The sequence below is a fragment of the Manis pentadactyla genome, chromosome 14 (genome assembly GCF_030020395.1).
Source record: "Manis pentadactyla isolate mManPen7 chromosome 14, mManPen7.hap1, whole genome shotgun sequence".
Lineage (NCBI taxonomy): Eukaryota > Metazoa > Chordata > Mammalia > Pholidota > Manidae > Manis > Manis pentadactyla.
In genome coordinates this window covers 14,651,832-14,668,676 of record NC_080032.1, presented here as the reverse complement: position 1 = coordinate 14,668,676, position 16,845 = coordinate 14,651,832, and the positions used below count along the sequence as shown (strand labels likewise).

The following is a 16,845-nucleotide window of genomic DNA, read 5'->3' as shown; positions in this document are numbered from 1 at the left end:
TTTAGTACTTCATACAGACTTCCACTCAAATCATTGAGAACAATCTTTTATACTGCCTTGAAGACTGGCTGTGTTCTTTGGTTTCTGTGGGTGAGGGAGGAAATCTGGCTTCCTGGTGATTGATGGAAAATTGATTATGGAGGATTGATTAATTTTAGCTCAGGGGAGTCCTATGGGGCAGCTAGGCTGGGCTTGGAAGCAGAAGAAACAAAGTTCATGGATTTAGACGTCTGCCTGCAGAGTTTTTGGATCCCCCCCTGAGCTAGGGCTCAGAACTGAGACTAGAGTCTTAGTCTTGGTTAGTTCAGTGCTTCACAAACCATGGCTGCTGGTGGCTTGCATTTGATTTCTGATTGAAGTAGTGATGATTTTCTGCTAAGGGCTTGTGGCTGGATTCTGACAGTCTCCCTTTTCCTTGTCTTCCTACCTATTTCTAGCTGCCAATTTGTAGTGTCTGAAGATCAAGACTACACAGTTCATTTTGCTGATCCTGATACCTTAGTCAACTGGGACTTTGTGGAACAAGTGGTGAGTAGCTCAGCTAAGTTGATAAACTGTTAGTGGGTACTGTGGTGACACAGTGGGTTCACTACTGATAGCCTGTTCCACTTGGCCTTACTGTAGGTAATTCCCAGAGGTCGGTCCTAGTGTCTCCTGGAGTTCATTTGTGCTCTCTAGTTGACACTGGCCTGTGGGACTGGGGAGTTGGAGGGCTCTGATCTGAAGGTATAAAAGCAAGTTTCATCTACTACCTCCTCCTTCCTGGCAAGAAGTAACTAGGAGAATATATGAGGGTCTCTGGTTACCCCCCTGATAACCTAGGGTGGGCTCGTTATGTGGACATTGCTTTGCTGGTAGCCATTGGTAGTAATCAGTATCAAATTAGGCATCAGCCTTGTGGTGCAGCCAGCAGCTGTACTTCTGTGCAAGCTACTGCTGTATTTGTTTTCTGTTGAAGATTTATGAGCTCTGAGTATCCCCTTGCTCTTCTAGGTTATGTGATGCAGAGTACCTTTCAAAATGATAGGCCCCCAAAGCGTGGACTCCTGTTACTGTGAAAATTCGTAAAATCATTTGAGAATGACATAGAAGGCCTATGAAACTTGTTTTGTATGCATTGATTTAAAAAAACAGATGCATATAAAGTGAAAGTCTCCTTGGCTCCTCCCTTGAAAATTACTGGGACATTACTTCTCGACCCTTTTATACCTCTATATATATTTGTGTATGTATAAGTCTTTGTAAATTGGGCTATATATTGATTTTGGTCATTTTTCTCCTTTGATGTAGAACCCCCCAACTAACCTATTATGTAGTAGTTTTATATTAAACCATTGTTGTGGTTTCCTTAATGATTTGCTTAAAGTGATGTCATACATACACCTGCATTGTTGAACAATTTTATGGAGATGACTGGGGATGGGAGAGGAGAGGTTTTACCTTGGACCGTACCTAATCAATTCTGAAAGAAGTATAATGGGGTGGCATTTTGTTTCAGCGCATCTGTAGCCATGAAGTGCCATCTTGCCCAATATGCCTATATCCACCTACTGCAGCCAAGATAACCCGTTGTGGACACATTTTCTGCTGGGCATGCATCCTACACTATCTTTCACTGAGTGAGAAGACTTGGAGTAAATGTCCTATATGTTACAGTTCTGTGCATAAGAAGGATCTCAAGAGGTGAGATGGAGACGTTTACCATATGAGGCCCCAGTCTGCTAACTCCTTGCCCTACTACATCTAAATGTCCATGTCACAGTGTTGTTGCCACAGAGTCACGTCAGTATGCTGTTGGTGATACCATTACAATGCAGCTGATGAAGAGGCAGAAAGGTGTGTTGGTGGCCTTGCCCAAATCCAAGTGGATGAATGTGGACCATCCTATTCATCTAGGAGGTGAGTTTGGTTCATTTTGGGGGCAAATAATCCTTGGTACACCCTTAAGGCTACTAAGTATATCTTTCTACTATCAAATTTAGCCTTTGGGCAAACCATTTCTAGCATTTCTAAATTACTAATAGGATTGCAGTAGGTTAGGGTGGAATTTTCAGAGGTTTAATTCTTGGTTTCAAGTTTGGTTCTGTTAGGTATATATTAATTTTTCATTTTACAAGGCTTTGTTGAATAGTATAGTGTCTGGCACTGTGCCCAGGTTTGGGAATTCCACAGTCAGCCAGCCTTGGCACTTGTCTTCTAGGAACTTGGTAGTCTAATAGAAGACACACTGGTAGCCAGTCAACTAGGATATACAGTGTGATAAGTGCTTATAGAGGAGAAAGTGCAGGGGTTGTATTCCCTGTACTCCATGGAGAAATGAGCATAGATTAAAGTGGCATTTCAATTTCTGGGCAAAGATTTTTCAATAAATAGTATTGAAACAAATGAACTCTTCTTACAGAAAAGAAAAACTAAAATGATCTCTGTCTCATTCATAAAAATAAATTCCTGATGGATTGAAGAATGAAATTTTTAAAAATCCGAAACTTTTAAAGGGTAATATAGGACAGTATCTTTATAAATCCTCAGATATGGATCGGTATTTGAAACCACAGATGCTATGAAAGGAAAGGTAAATTAGATTTTATGAGAATGAAATCAGACAAGATTCTTCAAAGTCAGCAGATGAACTGGGGAAAGGCTTACACATTTAAAACTTAAGATTTCTGTAATATCTTCCTATATTGACAGATAGTAACTGCACTACTAGGGGTGAGGATTTAATAATATGGATAACTGTTGAACCATTGTGTTGTATACTTGAAACCAATATAAGATTGTATAAATCAATGCTTCAATAAAAAAAAAAACCATTATATGAAAAAGCAAAAATAAATAAAAAAATATAAAGATTAACATCTAGAACATGTTTTACAAATTAGATTAATAACATAGTAGAATGGGCTAAGCATGTGACAGAGCATTCCATGAAATGGATATTAGGATAACTTCCAAGTATCTACAGTGATCTAACTTTGCTAACAGCTATGCAAGTGCAAATCAAAATGCCTGTTAGATTCATGGGAAAAAAAGGACTTTGGGAACACTGGTATTTGGCAGGAGTGGAGAAATGGGTACTCTTGTTCTTTGTAAGAATATAAATCTATAAAACCTTTTGGGGGGCAATTTGGTCATATTTAAAATAAGCACAGCCTTTGATTAGCATTTATCCTTAAGTATCTCTTAGAAATCTTTTGTACCAAGGAGCATATGTAACAATTTTATTACAATATAATGGAAATTGGCAATAGTTAAAATGTTCTATAAGGAACTTTATAGTAGAGTATATCATAGCATTATATATATATTGTGGAGCATAATACAGAGGGTAAAAATGGGATAGATCTCTGTTAACATTTTGAAGGACTTCAGGACATACTGTATGATTTAATCATTTATGGACAAACCTTTATGAGCATGGGCATGCATAGGTTTAGCAAAATATCTGGCAGGTACATTCAGATTTGTTAAATGATTATCTCTGGGCAGGTACTACGATAGAAGGATCAGAAAATGGCATTTCAAGGGTTTCTCAAAAGATAACATTGTTTTAAACTTTTTTTTTTAGTAGAGATAATATGGGGAAGGAAGTAAAGAAAATAAATCATCCATTATACTTGTATCCAGAATGTTCATTGTATATTTTTTCTATGCATGTATATTTTTGTGAGATTGGCTTTAAGTTTTTTACTCTGGCATCTGCTTTTTTCCCACATAATGTGGGTATTTCTCCTTGTCACTAAGTGCCCCTTAGAAAATCATTTTTAATGTCTGCAAAAATATCTTTAATGAATATGCTGTCTCTTTATTACTGGATTTACTGGTTGGTTTCAGGTTTTCTGATAGTACAGAGGGAGGCTGTAACTAATGAATATCTTCTGACTAAATTTTTGACCATGTCTTTGGCTTTTGTGGAATAGATTTCTTGTCTTAAGGGGTCAGAGCTTATTAACCTTATATTAAGGTCCTTGCTAAATTATTTTTAGGAAATTAGACTGAATTACTCCATCTTCACCTTAGAAAAACTGTGTGAAAGTCCTGTTCAGCCACATGGTCCTGAGCCTTGTGTGCTGTGTTTTGTGCTCTTGCTGGCCTTTTGCAGATGAACAGCACAGCCAGTACTCCAAGTTGCTGCTGGCCTCTAAGGAGCAGGTGCTGTGCCGGGTAGTTCAGGAAGAGAAAATAGCGCTAGAGCAGCAGCTGGCAGAGGAGAAGCACACTCCCGAGTCCTGCTTTATTGAGGCAGCTATCCAGGAACTCAAGGTGAGATACGCGCTGGACATAGGGTGGGATGGTGAGGATGAATCACTGCAGCCCCACATACATGTGAGGTAGTAAGCAGGGAGTGGCTAAGAAAGCCGATCTGCTCTGGCTTCAGTGATGGGAGGGAAGGTCCAGCCTAGTGGTTTTTAAAGTGTTGTCTGGAGCTGAAAGAACAAGTAAAAATGATTTTATAACTGAGACAGTTTTAGGTTAGCTGTGTTCTTCATTTTGCAAGGTAGGGTTTTTGTTTTCTAGGAAAGCACTTGGAATTATTTTTAGAGATGTTTTATTTGATAGACATTGTGGAGAAAGTATTATGGCCTTTCTCCAGGCCCTATCAGTACCTGCTGAGGATTTTGGAGCAGCAAGAGTTATCTAAATATAAAACTCCCTATGTCCTGTGTCTTCTACAACAGGGATTCTTTTAAGCTTTAACCAGCATCAGAGTAACTGGTTGTTGGGCTTCTCCCTGAGAGAGTGGGTAGGTCTGGCCTCAGGAGGCTTAATAATTTGCATTATAACAAATTCCAGGGTGATAATGATGTTGCTCATTCCCAGACCACGTTTTGAGAGTCACATTATATTAGAACAACAAAAGCCCTTGCTTAGAGAGTGATTGGCACAGGACAGGCCTGTGCTAAGGTACTGTACATAAATTTATCTCACTTAAGCTTCATATCCTGGTGTGGTAGATAGAACTGTCCTCTTCCATGGATGAGAAAATGGAGTCATGGGTTAGGTAAGTTGCTTGGGGACATTAGTAAGAGGTGAAGTTGGTGTTTGAATTCCTGTCTCTCTGACTCCTAAGTCCTCCTTGGACAGGGTCCTGTGTATTTTATTTTTATTTTCTTTTTACAATACAGAGCATTTGTTCAAATGCATTTCATGTAGAAGAAAAGCTACAAAGAAGTTGAGCTGTCTAGGTTGAGGTGGGGGTGACCAAACCCCTACCTCCTGTGCTGAGGCGCTAAGTGCAGTTCATAAAAGCTAGACTAGTTCTGTGTTCTTGGATTTCTGTTCATGAAGCTTTTGTGTAGTGTTGTCATTGTCGTCATCAGAGATGCTAAGCAGAATAACATCCCATTTGAGGACCAGATGCTTTTGTTTCCTGTTTCCCTTACAGATTAACAATTTTAAGTACTTAAACTCTTCCCATTGGGGCTTGTTGCCTTTTTACTTCTGTTGAGACAGGCCATTGTAAGTCTTTGCCTTTCAAACTATAAGTGTGTTCCTAGAAACTTAGCTTTCTCTGGTCTTCTCTTGGTGGTCTAGGCTCGGGAAGAAGCTCTGTCAGGATTGGCTGAAAACAGAGGGGAGGTCACTGGTGTCGAGGCTGCTCTGGAACAATTGGTGCTGATGGCTCCCTTGGCGAAGGAGTCTGTTTTTCAACCCAGGAAGGTTAGTGTGTCCCTGGTAAAGACTGAATGGCTGCCATTCCTCAAATGCTTCTGTTGAGATGGTCAGCACTGATGCTGATGGACCTGGACTTGGGTGGGAGAAGAGGGGATTATGAGTACTTCTGTGTGCTTACTAGTTTTTTACTCAGGGGTGTTAAATCAGTGGATGTGATAGCTAAGGTAAACATCCAGAGAGCTAGGTGCCTGTGCCTACCTTTGCCACATGTACTCTTTGTTGACCTAAAATTTGTCCCCACAGGGTGTGCTGGAGTATCTGTCTGCTTTTGATGAAGAAACCGCCGACGTTTGTTCTCTGGGCTCTGCTCCTCGTCCTCTTGCTCTCCCTCTGGTGGAGGAAGAGGAAGCAGTGTCTGAACCAGAGCCCGAGGGGTTGTTGGAGGCCTGTGATGACTCAGAGTTAGCAGATGACAATCTTGGAGAGGGGACCATTTGTACCAAGTCCAGCCAGAAGGATCCCATCACTAAGCTGGGCTTCACACACCTGAGCAGCTCTCCTTGTTATTATTTTTACCAAGGTAAGGGTCTCTGAGGAGGAGGGCTGGGTTACCACAGAGGTGTTTCAGAGAGATGACCTGGCTTTGTAAGCAGAAAGGGAGGCACTGTTACTAGATCCTGGGTGTTGGGGAGGGAGAGCAGGCCTAGCTATGAGGGGGTAAAGAGGAAGCTCTGTGTTGAGGACTGGCCAAGGCTATTGTGTGATAGAACCGCTTGTCTTCAGCGGAGGATGGGCAGCACATGTTCCTGCACCCTGTGAATGTGCGTTGCCTTGTGCGGGAGTATGGCAGCCTGGAGCACAGCCCTGAGAAGATCTCGGCCACAGTGGTGGAGATCGCCGGGTACTCCATGTCTGAGGTAAGGTCCTGCACTTAGAGGTGGGGGATTGGAGAGCGGCATTAACCTAATGTCTTCAGGGTGGGCCTAGGCAACCCAAGTTCACAAATCTACAAGACCTTTAGTTTTTGTATTCTTAAGCTTATTTTTGTAAGTGATAATGCCCATGGATTTTTTAAGAGTAATGGTGTTTCCCTACCATGCTGGGTTTTAAGGCTGTCACCATAGCTCTCTGCTTCACAGGTTCATTTATTGTGGTTTGGAAATATAGATGTCTCCTGCTTTCATTCAAGATGAGTTTGTTTTTTCTCTTGCTTCTTATTGCCTGGGAGAAATGTCCAGGAAAACAAAAAGTCCTTGGAGGCTTTAAGCAAGCTTGCATGAGCTTGAGGTGCATTTTTGGCTTAGCAGATACCTGTGAATTACTGTCTGATAGTTTACATATGTGAATTTTTGCCCTCTAAGAGTATCCCTGTATTGATCACAAATTTGTTAGAAGCCTAAAATTAGAGGTTCTTTGAGTACTATAACCTTTCCATCAAACATGCAGGAAAACAAAAGAATGTTAAGTTGATGGACTTTTTACTGTTTTAGGCCAAGGTTCATTCAGTAGGGAAATCTGCTTTGTCTGCTTTCCCAGTTACCATTAGTTCTGTCAGTGGTTCCTAGGTTTTTCATCCACAGGTAATTCTTACCTTCCTTGTTCTTTCCCCTTAGTTGTGGACCCCAGAAAATCAGAAACAGCTGATGAGCTTTAGATTTTTTTTACCAGGCTTAATTCATTCATTTGCAGCACAAACCAAAACACTGTTTTTGGTTGCTTATTCTACCATAGGGTAGGTTAACTGACCATTACTCTTTGGCTTTTTGAAATGGTAATAACTTGAGAACTACTCTCTGAGAGCCCCAGTGCTGTCTGAGTGTGTGTATACTGTTGGGTATCTGGGGTGGGAACCCTGCCCTCAGTCAGGCCTGGTCTTATTTGAGGGTCGGTTCCTTTTCTGTTGTAGGATGTCCGACAGCGTCATAGATATCTCTCTCACTTGCCACTCACCTGTGAGTTCAGTATCTGTGAACTGGCTCTCCAGCCTCCTGTTGTCTCTAAGGAAACTCTAGAGATTTTCTCAGGTGAGAACACCCTGACTTTGCTTCACAAGTTCAGGGATTCTTGTGACAAGAAACCCAGGGTGGGAGGAGTTAAGGAGCTGTATCATGAGTCTCAGTACTTCCCGATACACTCCATCTGTTCATCCAGTCCAGCTGGGCCCACTTGTGTGGCCTGAGCTACTAGTCACTGGGAGGAGTTAATGGCCAGGTTGTCCTGGGTCTGCCTCCTCACAACCTGACCAACCCACAGATGACATTGAGAAAAGGAAGCGCCAGCGACAGAAGAAGGCTCGCGAGGAACGCCGCCGAGAGCGCAGGATTGAGATGGAGGAGAACAAGAAACAGGGCAAGTGTAAGTTCAAAAACTCTGATCTTGGACTAGTAGAGTTGTGAATTATTGTACAGAGGCTGGCTGCCTGTACTCAGGAGCCCTGCTGCTTAGATTCATATCTTAGCTGTGCCACTTGTTTTCATCAACTCTTAGGTATGAATCATGAAAGTACCTCTTTCATAGGCTTATTTGAGAATTAAGTATGTTAACACAGGTCGAAGCACATAGTAAGGAGTAAGATTAAATTCATCCTTGGTATAACTGGTGAAAAAGCCTATTTCTGGGAAGGGAACTGGAGATCTGCTGAATTCTGGGTATAATTGTCCCACATGCTCTCTGGATAGAACATAGACCCCACCTTTTGGCCTCTGTTAAAGGGAGTCACACACAGCAGGTCTGTCCAGAGGGTCTGATATAGTAGAAACCTCGAAAAACCAGGAAGTATACACAGGAAGTTTTATTTAAGAGCTCTTTCATACCAGAACTATAGAGTCTTTTGATCTGGTTCTCTAATGTAAGCTTTATTGAACTCCAGAGGTGAGTGTGACATGAGGGCCTGGTTATCCTCTAGAAAACAAGGAGGTGAGTCCTTGGCTAGGGGAAGGACTTAGCCATTTTACTTCACCTGCTGGGATAAATACACAGCTGGAGTCCCAGTTCTGTTTAGCTGTTTGGCACATGTCCTAAATGCTTGAGAGAACTGATGGTGCAGAAAGAGGGGTTTTTGTTTTAACTTTTTTTTATTAAGGAAATATTCAAACAGGTATGTAGAACACTATAATTAACCCCCATGTTTATCACCCAGCTTCAATTACAAAGTTAGAAACAAGGCTTTTATATTAAAGCAAAGACATAAAGTGACAGTTACTATAAATGTTTTAAAGCTTCTGCCTATATCCTTCAGACCCATGGGGGACTCATATTGTTTGTCCTCAACTGTTGGAAAAGATTTGTGGAATCCTGTAATTGGGCCCACCGTTCTCATCTTGCCTTTGCAGACCCAGAAGTCCACATTCCCCTAGAGAATCTACAGCAGTTTCCTGCCTTCAATTCCTATACCTGCTCCTCTGATTCTGCCTTGGGTCCCACCAGCACGGAGGGCCATGGGGCTCTTTCCCTTTCTTCTCTCAGCAGAAGTCCAGGCTCCCAAGCAGGTAAATGTAGAGTTGGGATTTAAAGAATGAACCTGGCCACTAGCCACAGACATTAAGCAAAGCCAGTTTGTATTTATGACTGTAACTTATCATGGTGGGTGTCTTTGGGTGACTAACCTTTCTTTGGGTAGTTAATATATTCCTGAGTATATCAAATTCTTGTCATTTGATTCATCTTTCCCATTGGCTGTACTATCTTATGCCCTGCTAGCTTCTAAAAACCTCAAGGCAGCTTATAGGGCAGGATGGCTATATCTAGATGCTTCCCTGTGACCCAGCTGTCTTACTTCTAGATTAGTTTTGAGATACTCCCCCAATATGCTTAAGCATATTATTATTTTTTTTAATAATTAAAATTAAGAAATATTTACTCTGAACAATGTACGACTACATTCAGACACTCAAATACAAATCAAAACAAAAGAATTTGGGTATGAAGGAAAGGACTAACGGTGAGCACTGTTTAAGCATATTTTTTATGTGTCTCTTTATTGTAGCATTGTTTATAATAGCAGTTCAAAAAAAAGCCTGCAAAGTCTATTATTAGGGGAAGTGGCTAAAGTATAGCATTTGTAGTATGAAATACTTTCACCTATTGAAGAAGGAAATAGCTGTCTTCATGTACTAATGGGTAGGTAGACCTTTAATATAAAAGGAAGTCACAAAACAGGACAAAACATGATACCAATTGTGGGTTTAAAGAAAAACACAAAACAAAGCATTTCATTATCTAAATGTATAGAAAAATACTGGGATGATTACATTCCAAACTGGTAATGGTGTGTGTTCCACTCTAAGGAGTGAGATCAGGATTGAGAGGTTGTTTAAAGAGGCCTTGGCCTTTAAAAAATATTATTTTCTTATATATAATGTATTCATATGTTAAGAAGTGAAACACTTTAATAAGGGGTTACTACAATTTCAGACAGCTATCTTTTGTTTTTCATCCACCTGGCAGTTTTTGATAAAAATGTATGTCTCTTGTTAGGCATTTTTAACAAAATGTCCAAGAACAGAATATTTAAAACTGGGTGACTTTTGTGATAAGCCTGTAGGAGCTTGAGGCTGAGGTAGGATCTTAGTGGCAGGAACTGGGGCTAGAACCTGACTCTTCAGTTTAAGAGAGCTGCTTTTCAAAGGAATATGTATGGCTGAACATCTATTACATTACCTGTGATAAAAAGATTGTATCCTCATATACTAGCTTTTCTGGAGTTGTGGGCTTTAATGTATTTAAACTAGAACATTTAAACAGCTCTGGGTGACTAGGGAAGGGCCTGCTCCTGGGAGAGTGACTAGGAGCCTTCCTACCAGCAGTGATCAGGGCAGTGGGTAGACTGATCTGTGGTAAATGGTCACCTCTAGGTCAGCAAGGATGAAGAAGAGTGTTATTTACGGATTATCAGGAAAAAAGCTTGCACCTTCATGCTGGCTTTTGTTGGTGTGTGTATTTTGGATTCTGGACCGTCCCAGGTCATAGACATGTGCTGGCTGGAACATAAAGGCTGACCTGATTAAATTTTGTGTCTGAAGTCTTTTCATCCATACAGAACCAGTCCACAACAGTCTTATATCTAGGCCTTGAGAGCTAGCTTGTGTGGAAAGGGTTCTTCTGCCATGCCTTCTAGTGTTACTATAATCACTAAACTTTTCTCTCCCTATCTGAATAATAGGCGATGTTCTTGGCTTTGTAAGAATATAGCAGAGTTGAAGTTAGATTTAAGGATTGCTTTTGAGGTAGGGTTGGTGATTATCTGGATCCATCTCAGGGCTCCTCTCTTCTCTCTTTTTTTTCCCCTCAAATGCTGTTCAGTTTATTTGCTTGATCAATAATGTTCCTGGCAAAAATAAGTTAACCAATGCTGAGACAATTGCAGTGAAATATTAATTTTAAAAATCCATGACACCTTGATAGAAATTAGAGTTTACACAAAAAAGAAACCTTCAGTATTGCCTGCAAATATAAAATACATGTAATATAATTGACAGGACAGCAAGAAGGCTTTTATTTATACATTCATATTTGACACCTGACCGTATTTTCAGTCACCATATCTTCAGACTTAAAAAAACAGTCTGCTGATTTCTATAACAAAGCTTTTTTTGTACATCTCTTCTCTCTCGTTACTTGATTCATATAATCAGGTCTCTGGTTCCCTTTCAGACTTTCTGCTGACCCCTCTGTCACCCACTGCCAGTCAGGGCAGTCCTTCATTCTGCGTTGGGAGTCTGGAAGAAGACTCTCCCTTCCCTTCCTTTGCCCAGGTAAACCCTTTGCATGGGAAGCAGCCCAAGGGTATTTATTTACATGAACTTTACTCCTTGTTCTTTCTGGAAATCCCTCTGTGGGGAAGGGACAAGACTTACAGGCTGGTGTTGCGTTGACTCTAATAATACGGAAGACTTTCTTAAGAAGGAAGTGTGTGGATTTAGTCTTGGGTATTACCCTAGACTTAACAAGGAAGGAGGCCAAGAGTAGCTGAGGGAGAATCAAGAGTTTTAATTATTTACCAAATGCTTAGAAACTTGTATACTGAGCACAAGTTCCAGGCAGTCAGTTTTAATTCATCTCAGCCTGGTTCTAGGACCTCTGATTCAGGTGTTACATATAGTAAATCATTACTCTTCACTTTGGAAAGTGAAAGGTTGTCTTAGTTACCCTGTAACTAGCCAAACCAGCTTCCTTGGGGAGCTGGGTTGGGACACTAGGCTAGTGAGACTTGATGTCAAATCACTTAATTAATTAATCTTTAAACAATAAGCAAACACTCAGCATTCCTGTATTCAGATAACTGAGGAAAATTGATGGACGGCTTGACAAGCACCTCCATAAGACATTAGTGTTAACTTTTTGGGGGCTAATTTGAAATTATTAGTTTTAACAGTTCTTTAGAGCAGTTGACAATGGATGTTTCACATACAAACAGCAGTTTGTGCTAAGAAATAAGCAGAAACTGAACTTTGGTAAATAGAGTCCTGAAGTTAAGGAGGGTAAAATAATAGAGCAATCCTAAAAATTAACTATTAGGCTTTAGAGGTATAATTAAGTAGCTCCCAGGAGTTATGTTGAATGCCTAAGTTTTTATTAATTAGGTTTTATTGCCATATCTTTTTTTTTAACTTTATATTTTGAAAAACTTCAAACTTAAAAATTGAAAGAGTGCAATAAACACTCTGTCTTTTCACTTAGATTCACTAATTGTTATTTCTCTAGGGCTTCTGGACCCCATTCCAGTGTATGTGTGCATGGGAGGCAGTTTTCCCAACCATGACGGCCAAGCAATTCTTAAATGCCAGTGTTCAAAAATCAACTCTGTTCTGAGGCTGTTGGCCCAGAGATTAAGGGCTTATTTCCCCAGGTTAAGGGCTCAGTCCTACAAGACTGCCCCCCACCCCTCAACTTCACAAGCTCCAGGCTGTTGCCTGTGCTTCTCACCATCTGGCTATAGATTGGAGGTTCCAGTGACCTCCCCCTTAGGTTTAATTTGCTAGAGTGGCTCACAGAACTCAGTAAAATGTTTGCCAGTTTAATAAAGGATACCAGTTAACAGCCAGATGAAGAGATGCACACATAGGGCAAGGTCTCAAATAAAGGAGCTTCTATTCTCGTGGAGATTGGGGCCTGGCTTGGTGACATGTGGAAGTGTTCTGGTTCTCCAAGCATGGAAACTATCCCACTGAGAAACAGGATGCAAAAGAGCAAAATTCTCTTTTCATGGGTTTTTGTGATGGCTTCATTGCATAGTCATGATTGATTAAATCATTGGCCATTGGCTGGTTTCAACCTCCAGTCCCTGCCCTTGGGTGTGGTCCAAAAGTCCCCATATAAGACACCCATAACAACAAGACACCAGTTTCATCTTTATGGCTCTGAAGCATTTTCAGGAGCTGTAGATGAAGAAGTTATATCTAAGAAATATATTTTGGTCACCTGAATTATCAAATACATATTTCTTATGACTCATTGTATCACAGTTACCATTTTGGGATATATATATATTACATATATATATATATATATATATATATATATATATATATATGTTTTTTTCTGTTGAAAAATAAGTTACAGGCCTCATGAATGATAGTTCATTAAATAGGAGATACATGCCCCCAAGATGACATTCTCCTATATAACCAGTTATGATCACAACAAAGAAATTAAACTGATTCAGTAATATCTAATACAGTACATATGTTCTATTTCCCCATTTGTCTGAATGTCCTGTATTTTCAGTTGGGTCCAGTCAAAGATTACTCATTGCATTTAGTGTCAAGTCTCTTTAGTCTCCTTTGATCCATAACAGTTACTTTGGTCTCTTGTTTTTTTTTTTTCCTGTGGCATGGATATTTTTGAATCATCTGGCCAGTTGACATAGAATGTCTTATAGTTTGGACTTGGCTTTTCTCATGAGTGGATTCTAGTTAAATATAACATTTTTGGCAAAAATGAAACAGGTGGTACATATTTTAATGACATTTTAAGAGTAGGATGATTCCAGATGTCATCCTATTTGGACCCCAAATTCCCAGGGACCAAAGGAGAAGACCATCAAAGTACTAACATGATGATAAAGGTTACTTAGTGAAATCAACCTCTGCCAATCCAATTCATCCTATGTAATGTGTGCCTCACTTTGGGACATACACTTTAGGACAAGACATTACTACTTGAATCATGTAATCATGTGAGGCTTGTCTGTTGGTATTCTTCCAGGAGTAAAATTCATCCTGCTTTGGGTTACATGGCATGTGTGGCAGGTGGCCCTCAACAGTTATGAAGCTGGCCTGGGCCAAGTGAAACAGATTTCTCACTTGGAGGATTTAATTGTTCTGATTTTACTGTACTTGCAGGTATCTGGTCTGGATAGATAGAAAAGTTAAACTATTAGAAAAGCAAAGACTGAAAGGGCTATTGGAGAGGTTTCAGGATAAAATTAAATTGGTTTTCATGGCCTTGAGTAGCTACAGTTGGGTAGCCAGGTGGTTCGATTTAAAATTTGAGTGTATTGCACACTGCTTATCCAAGAGGTTGGTGTTTTTAGGGGTTCCAAGAAGAGCAGGAAAACTGATCAGAAGCAGGGAATGACACAAAGTTAGGATTCCCAACTTGGGAATCTGAATAAGCACCTCTTGGACCATCTATTCAGTATTCTTTACCTGTTTCCTAAGCTTTACCAGTTTCTGGTTTCCCACCTTGTGAGTTTCACAGCCAGTTCCATTGGTCAGGATATAATAGAAGACATGACCAAAACCATGTTAAGAAGTACCTGGAAAATCTTTTTTCCAGAGGTGATGGTTGGGGTTTTTTTTTTGTTCCCTTAACTAGCTGGTGTCAAAGTTAGAGTCTAGAAAAGAAATTTGGACTGGTTACTTAAACTCTTTTTTCTTCTCCTTTCCCGCTTTGGCAGATGCTGAGGGTTGGAAAAGCAAAAACAGATGTGTGGCCCAAAACTGCTTCAAAGAAAGGTGAGGTGGTTCCTCACCAAAAGAAATTTGGCTCCTTTCAGAACATAAAAGTCTCTAGTTGTTTCTAGAATTTAACACTGTTGTTTTTTAGATGAAAACAGCTTAGTTCCTCCTACCCATGTGGACAGTGATGGGGAGAGTGATAACTCCGACCGTGTTCCTGTGCCCAGTTTCCAAAATTCCTTCAGCCAAGCTATTGAAGCAGCCTTCATGAAACTGGACATACCAGCTACTTCAGATCCCCTCTCTGGTAAAAAGCAAAGAACTGGTGCTCAGCAGAGGGTTGTCATTCCCATCTGGATCCAGTGAGAGATGTCACTTATCAGTTGGACACTTTTCCCTGAGTCTCTAGGCTCACATTCTACTGTCAGCTAACACTCCATTTGGTTATGTCACATAGGACCTTTCCACCACCCCAGGTTAATTTTTAAGGCCCAGAGGCAAAATTCAGAGGAACTCTTTTGCTCTCCTCTCCCCCATAAGACATGGTAGTGGAGAACAGATTTTAGAATCGAGTTGGTGGCTTATAGGTGAGGTCAGGCTCAAAGCTCATCCCACTTTGTGGTATTCATGATTAGACAATAACACTAATAATCTATAGTGTGTTTTCTGTGTGCCTAGCATTGTGCTTTTATTCTCCCAATAACCATATTAAGTGGCATAATTCTCACATTACAGATGAGGAAGAGGGCTCTAGGGATGTAAAGTGACTCACCCAAACACCTAGAGTATGCAAGGACTGGTATTTGAATCCAGGCATTCTAATTCCAGAGCCTGCACCCTTACCTGCCTCTGACTCTCAGTGATGAAAACTAGCCAGGGAACATGAGGATGGCATTTTAAGCTAAGCTCTTTCTGTTTCCATTTAGAAGAGAAAGGAGGAAAGAAAAGAAAAAAACAGAAACAGAAGCTCCTGTTCAGCACCTCAGTCGTCCACACCAAGTGACACTACTGGCCTGGGCTACCTTCTCCATCTGGTTTTCTTTTCTCCATGCTTCGGTTTTGCTGCTGTAATTTTTAAAGTATTTGAGTTTGAACAGATTAACTTGGGATAGGGTGGGGGGATTTCCACAACGTGAAGGGGGAACCAAGAAAATTTAAATACAGTGTATTTTCCAGCTTCCCGTCTTTACACCAGAATAAAAGTATTGACACAAGAAATTTCTCCTGCCAAGATTTTTAGTTTGTTGCCAGGTTAGGGTTTTTTTGACCCATGTGTATTTAGTTCTTTTCAACCCAAATAAATTTGAGTCCCTTTAGCATCTCTTGGAGCAGCCCAAACCACTGTTCAGCACTGCTCTGTGGGTGACGTCATGTGTCAGGGCATCACGGTTCAGCAAACCTGTCAGTGGCTTTTAAAATAGTTGAATCTTTTCTATCTATTCAGTTATCTTGTTAAAGAAACAGAAGGATGGGAATAAATGGATTTAGGATACTCAGCTTGAATTGCAGTTTTTCTTCTGACAAATGCCCAGGCTGTGATGCCAGACCCGGGTCACACTTGCATGTGTGATGAAGGGTTTTGCCTCTTGAACATGGCTTCTGTCTGGCAAGGAAAGCTGTAACTGTCACTGACCAAGGAAACCCTGGGACCTGCCAACCATTAGGTCCAGCTTGTTTCAAGGGCCTGAATCAGGAGGCTGGTACACCTGGTGGTGGAACAGGACAGGTTTGAAAGCAGTGGGGTTGCCCACTGCCATCCTGTTGTCAAGAGCACTCTGATGCCTTGGTTTGAGCTGTATTTGTGTGTGAATGTAATTATGTTGCTGCTTATTTAAACCTCTAGGTGTAACAATGTGAAGGCAAGTAGTTGCAATAAATCACCTGCATAAGCAATGTGAGTTTCTGGTTTAAATTCATTATAGGTCAGCTAGACGTACTTCTTAAGTAGGTTAAAGTAACAGCTGCCAAGAGCCTGAGCATTTCTGCTGTCATGGTATAATGTATTTGCTAATGTTAGGCCTAAAAGGTTCTTGAGTTGGGCTTAGCTTTAACTTGTCATTCTTATAAGATTCAGAAATCCTGGGTCAGGAGTTCTGGGAGGATGAGGTGATCTCCAGGCCTGAAATGAAGGGGCACATTGAAGCAAAATCCATAAATCTGTTAAATGTATAAGGGACTTTGACATCCATCTTATTATGCAGAAAACAGACCATAGAAATGTCAATAGTAAATAGCATATCAAAACTGGTCACAAGTCTTGTCCCTCCTAATTCCTGTGAGTGTGGCAATCTCACCTGTCTTCAGATAACAGGCAGGTGTAAGGTAGTAG

The 16,845-nt window shown here is 40.6% G+C and overlaps 1 protein-coding gene across 1 annotated transcript in view; it reads left to right on the top strand.

Annotated features, from left to right (window-relative positions):
- RNF10 (ring finger protein 10) overlaps positions 1-16,409 on the top strand; it is a 32,445-nt gene extending 16,036 nt beyond the window's left edge. Inside the window, exons 4-17 of the mRNA XM_036929160.2 lie at positions 438-528; positions 1,499-1,683; positions 1,763-1,899; positions 4,103-4,263; positions 5,536-5,661; positions 5,920-6,196; positions 6,400-6,533; positions 7,523-7,640; positions 7,870-7,971; positions 8,949-9,104; positions 11,269-11,369; positions 14,516-14,573; positions 14,665-14,823; positions 15,443-16,409. Of these exons, the coding sequence (XP_036785055.2) occupies positions 438-528; positions 1,499-1,683; positions 1,763-1,899; positions 4,103-4,263; positions 5,536-5,661; positions 5,920-6,196; positions 6,400-6,533; positions 7,523-7,640; positions 7,870-7,971; positions 8,949-9,104; positions 11,269-11,369; positions 14,516-14,573; positions 14,665-14,823; positions 15,443-15,519 (1,882 nt within the window). The 3' untranslated portion in view covers positions 15,520-16,409. The remainder of the gene's footprint in view (positions 1-437; positions 529-1,498; positions 1,684-1,762; positions 1,900-4,102; positions 4,264-5,535; positions 5,662-5,919; positions 6,197-6,399; positions 6,534-7,522; positions 7,641-7,869; positions 7,972-8,948; positions 9,105-11,268; positions 11,370-14,515; positions 14,574-14,664; positions 14,824-15,442) is intronic.
- The last annotated feature ends 436 nt before the right edge of the window (positions 16,410-16,845 follow it).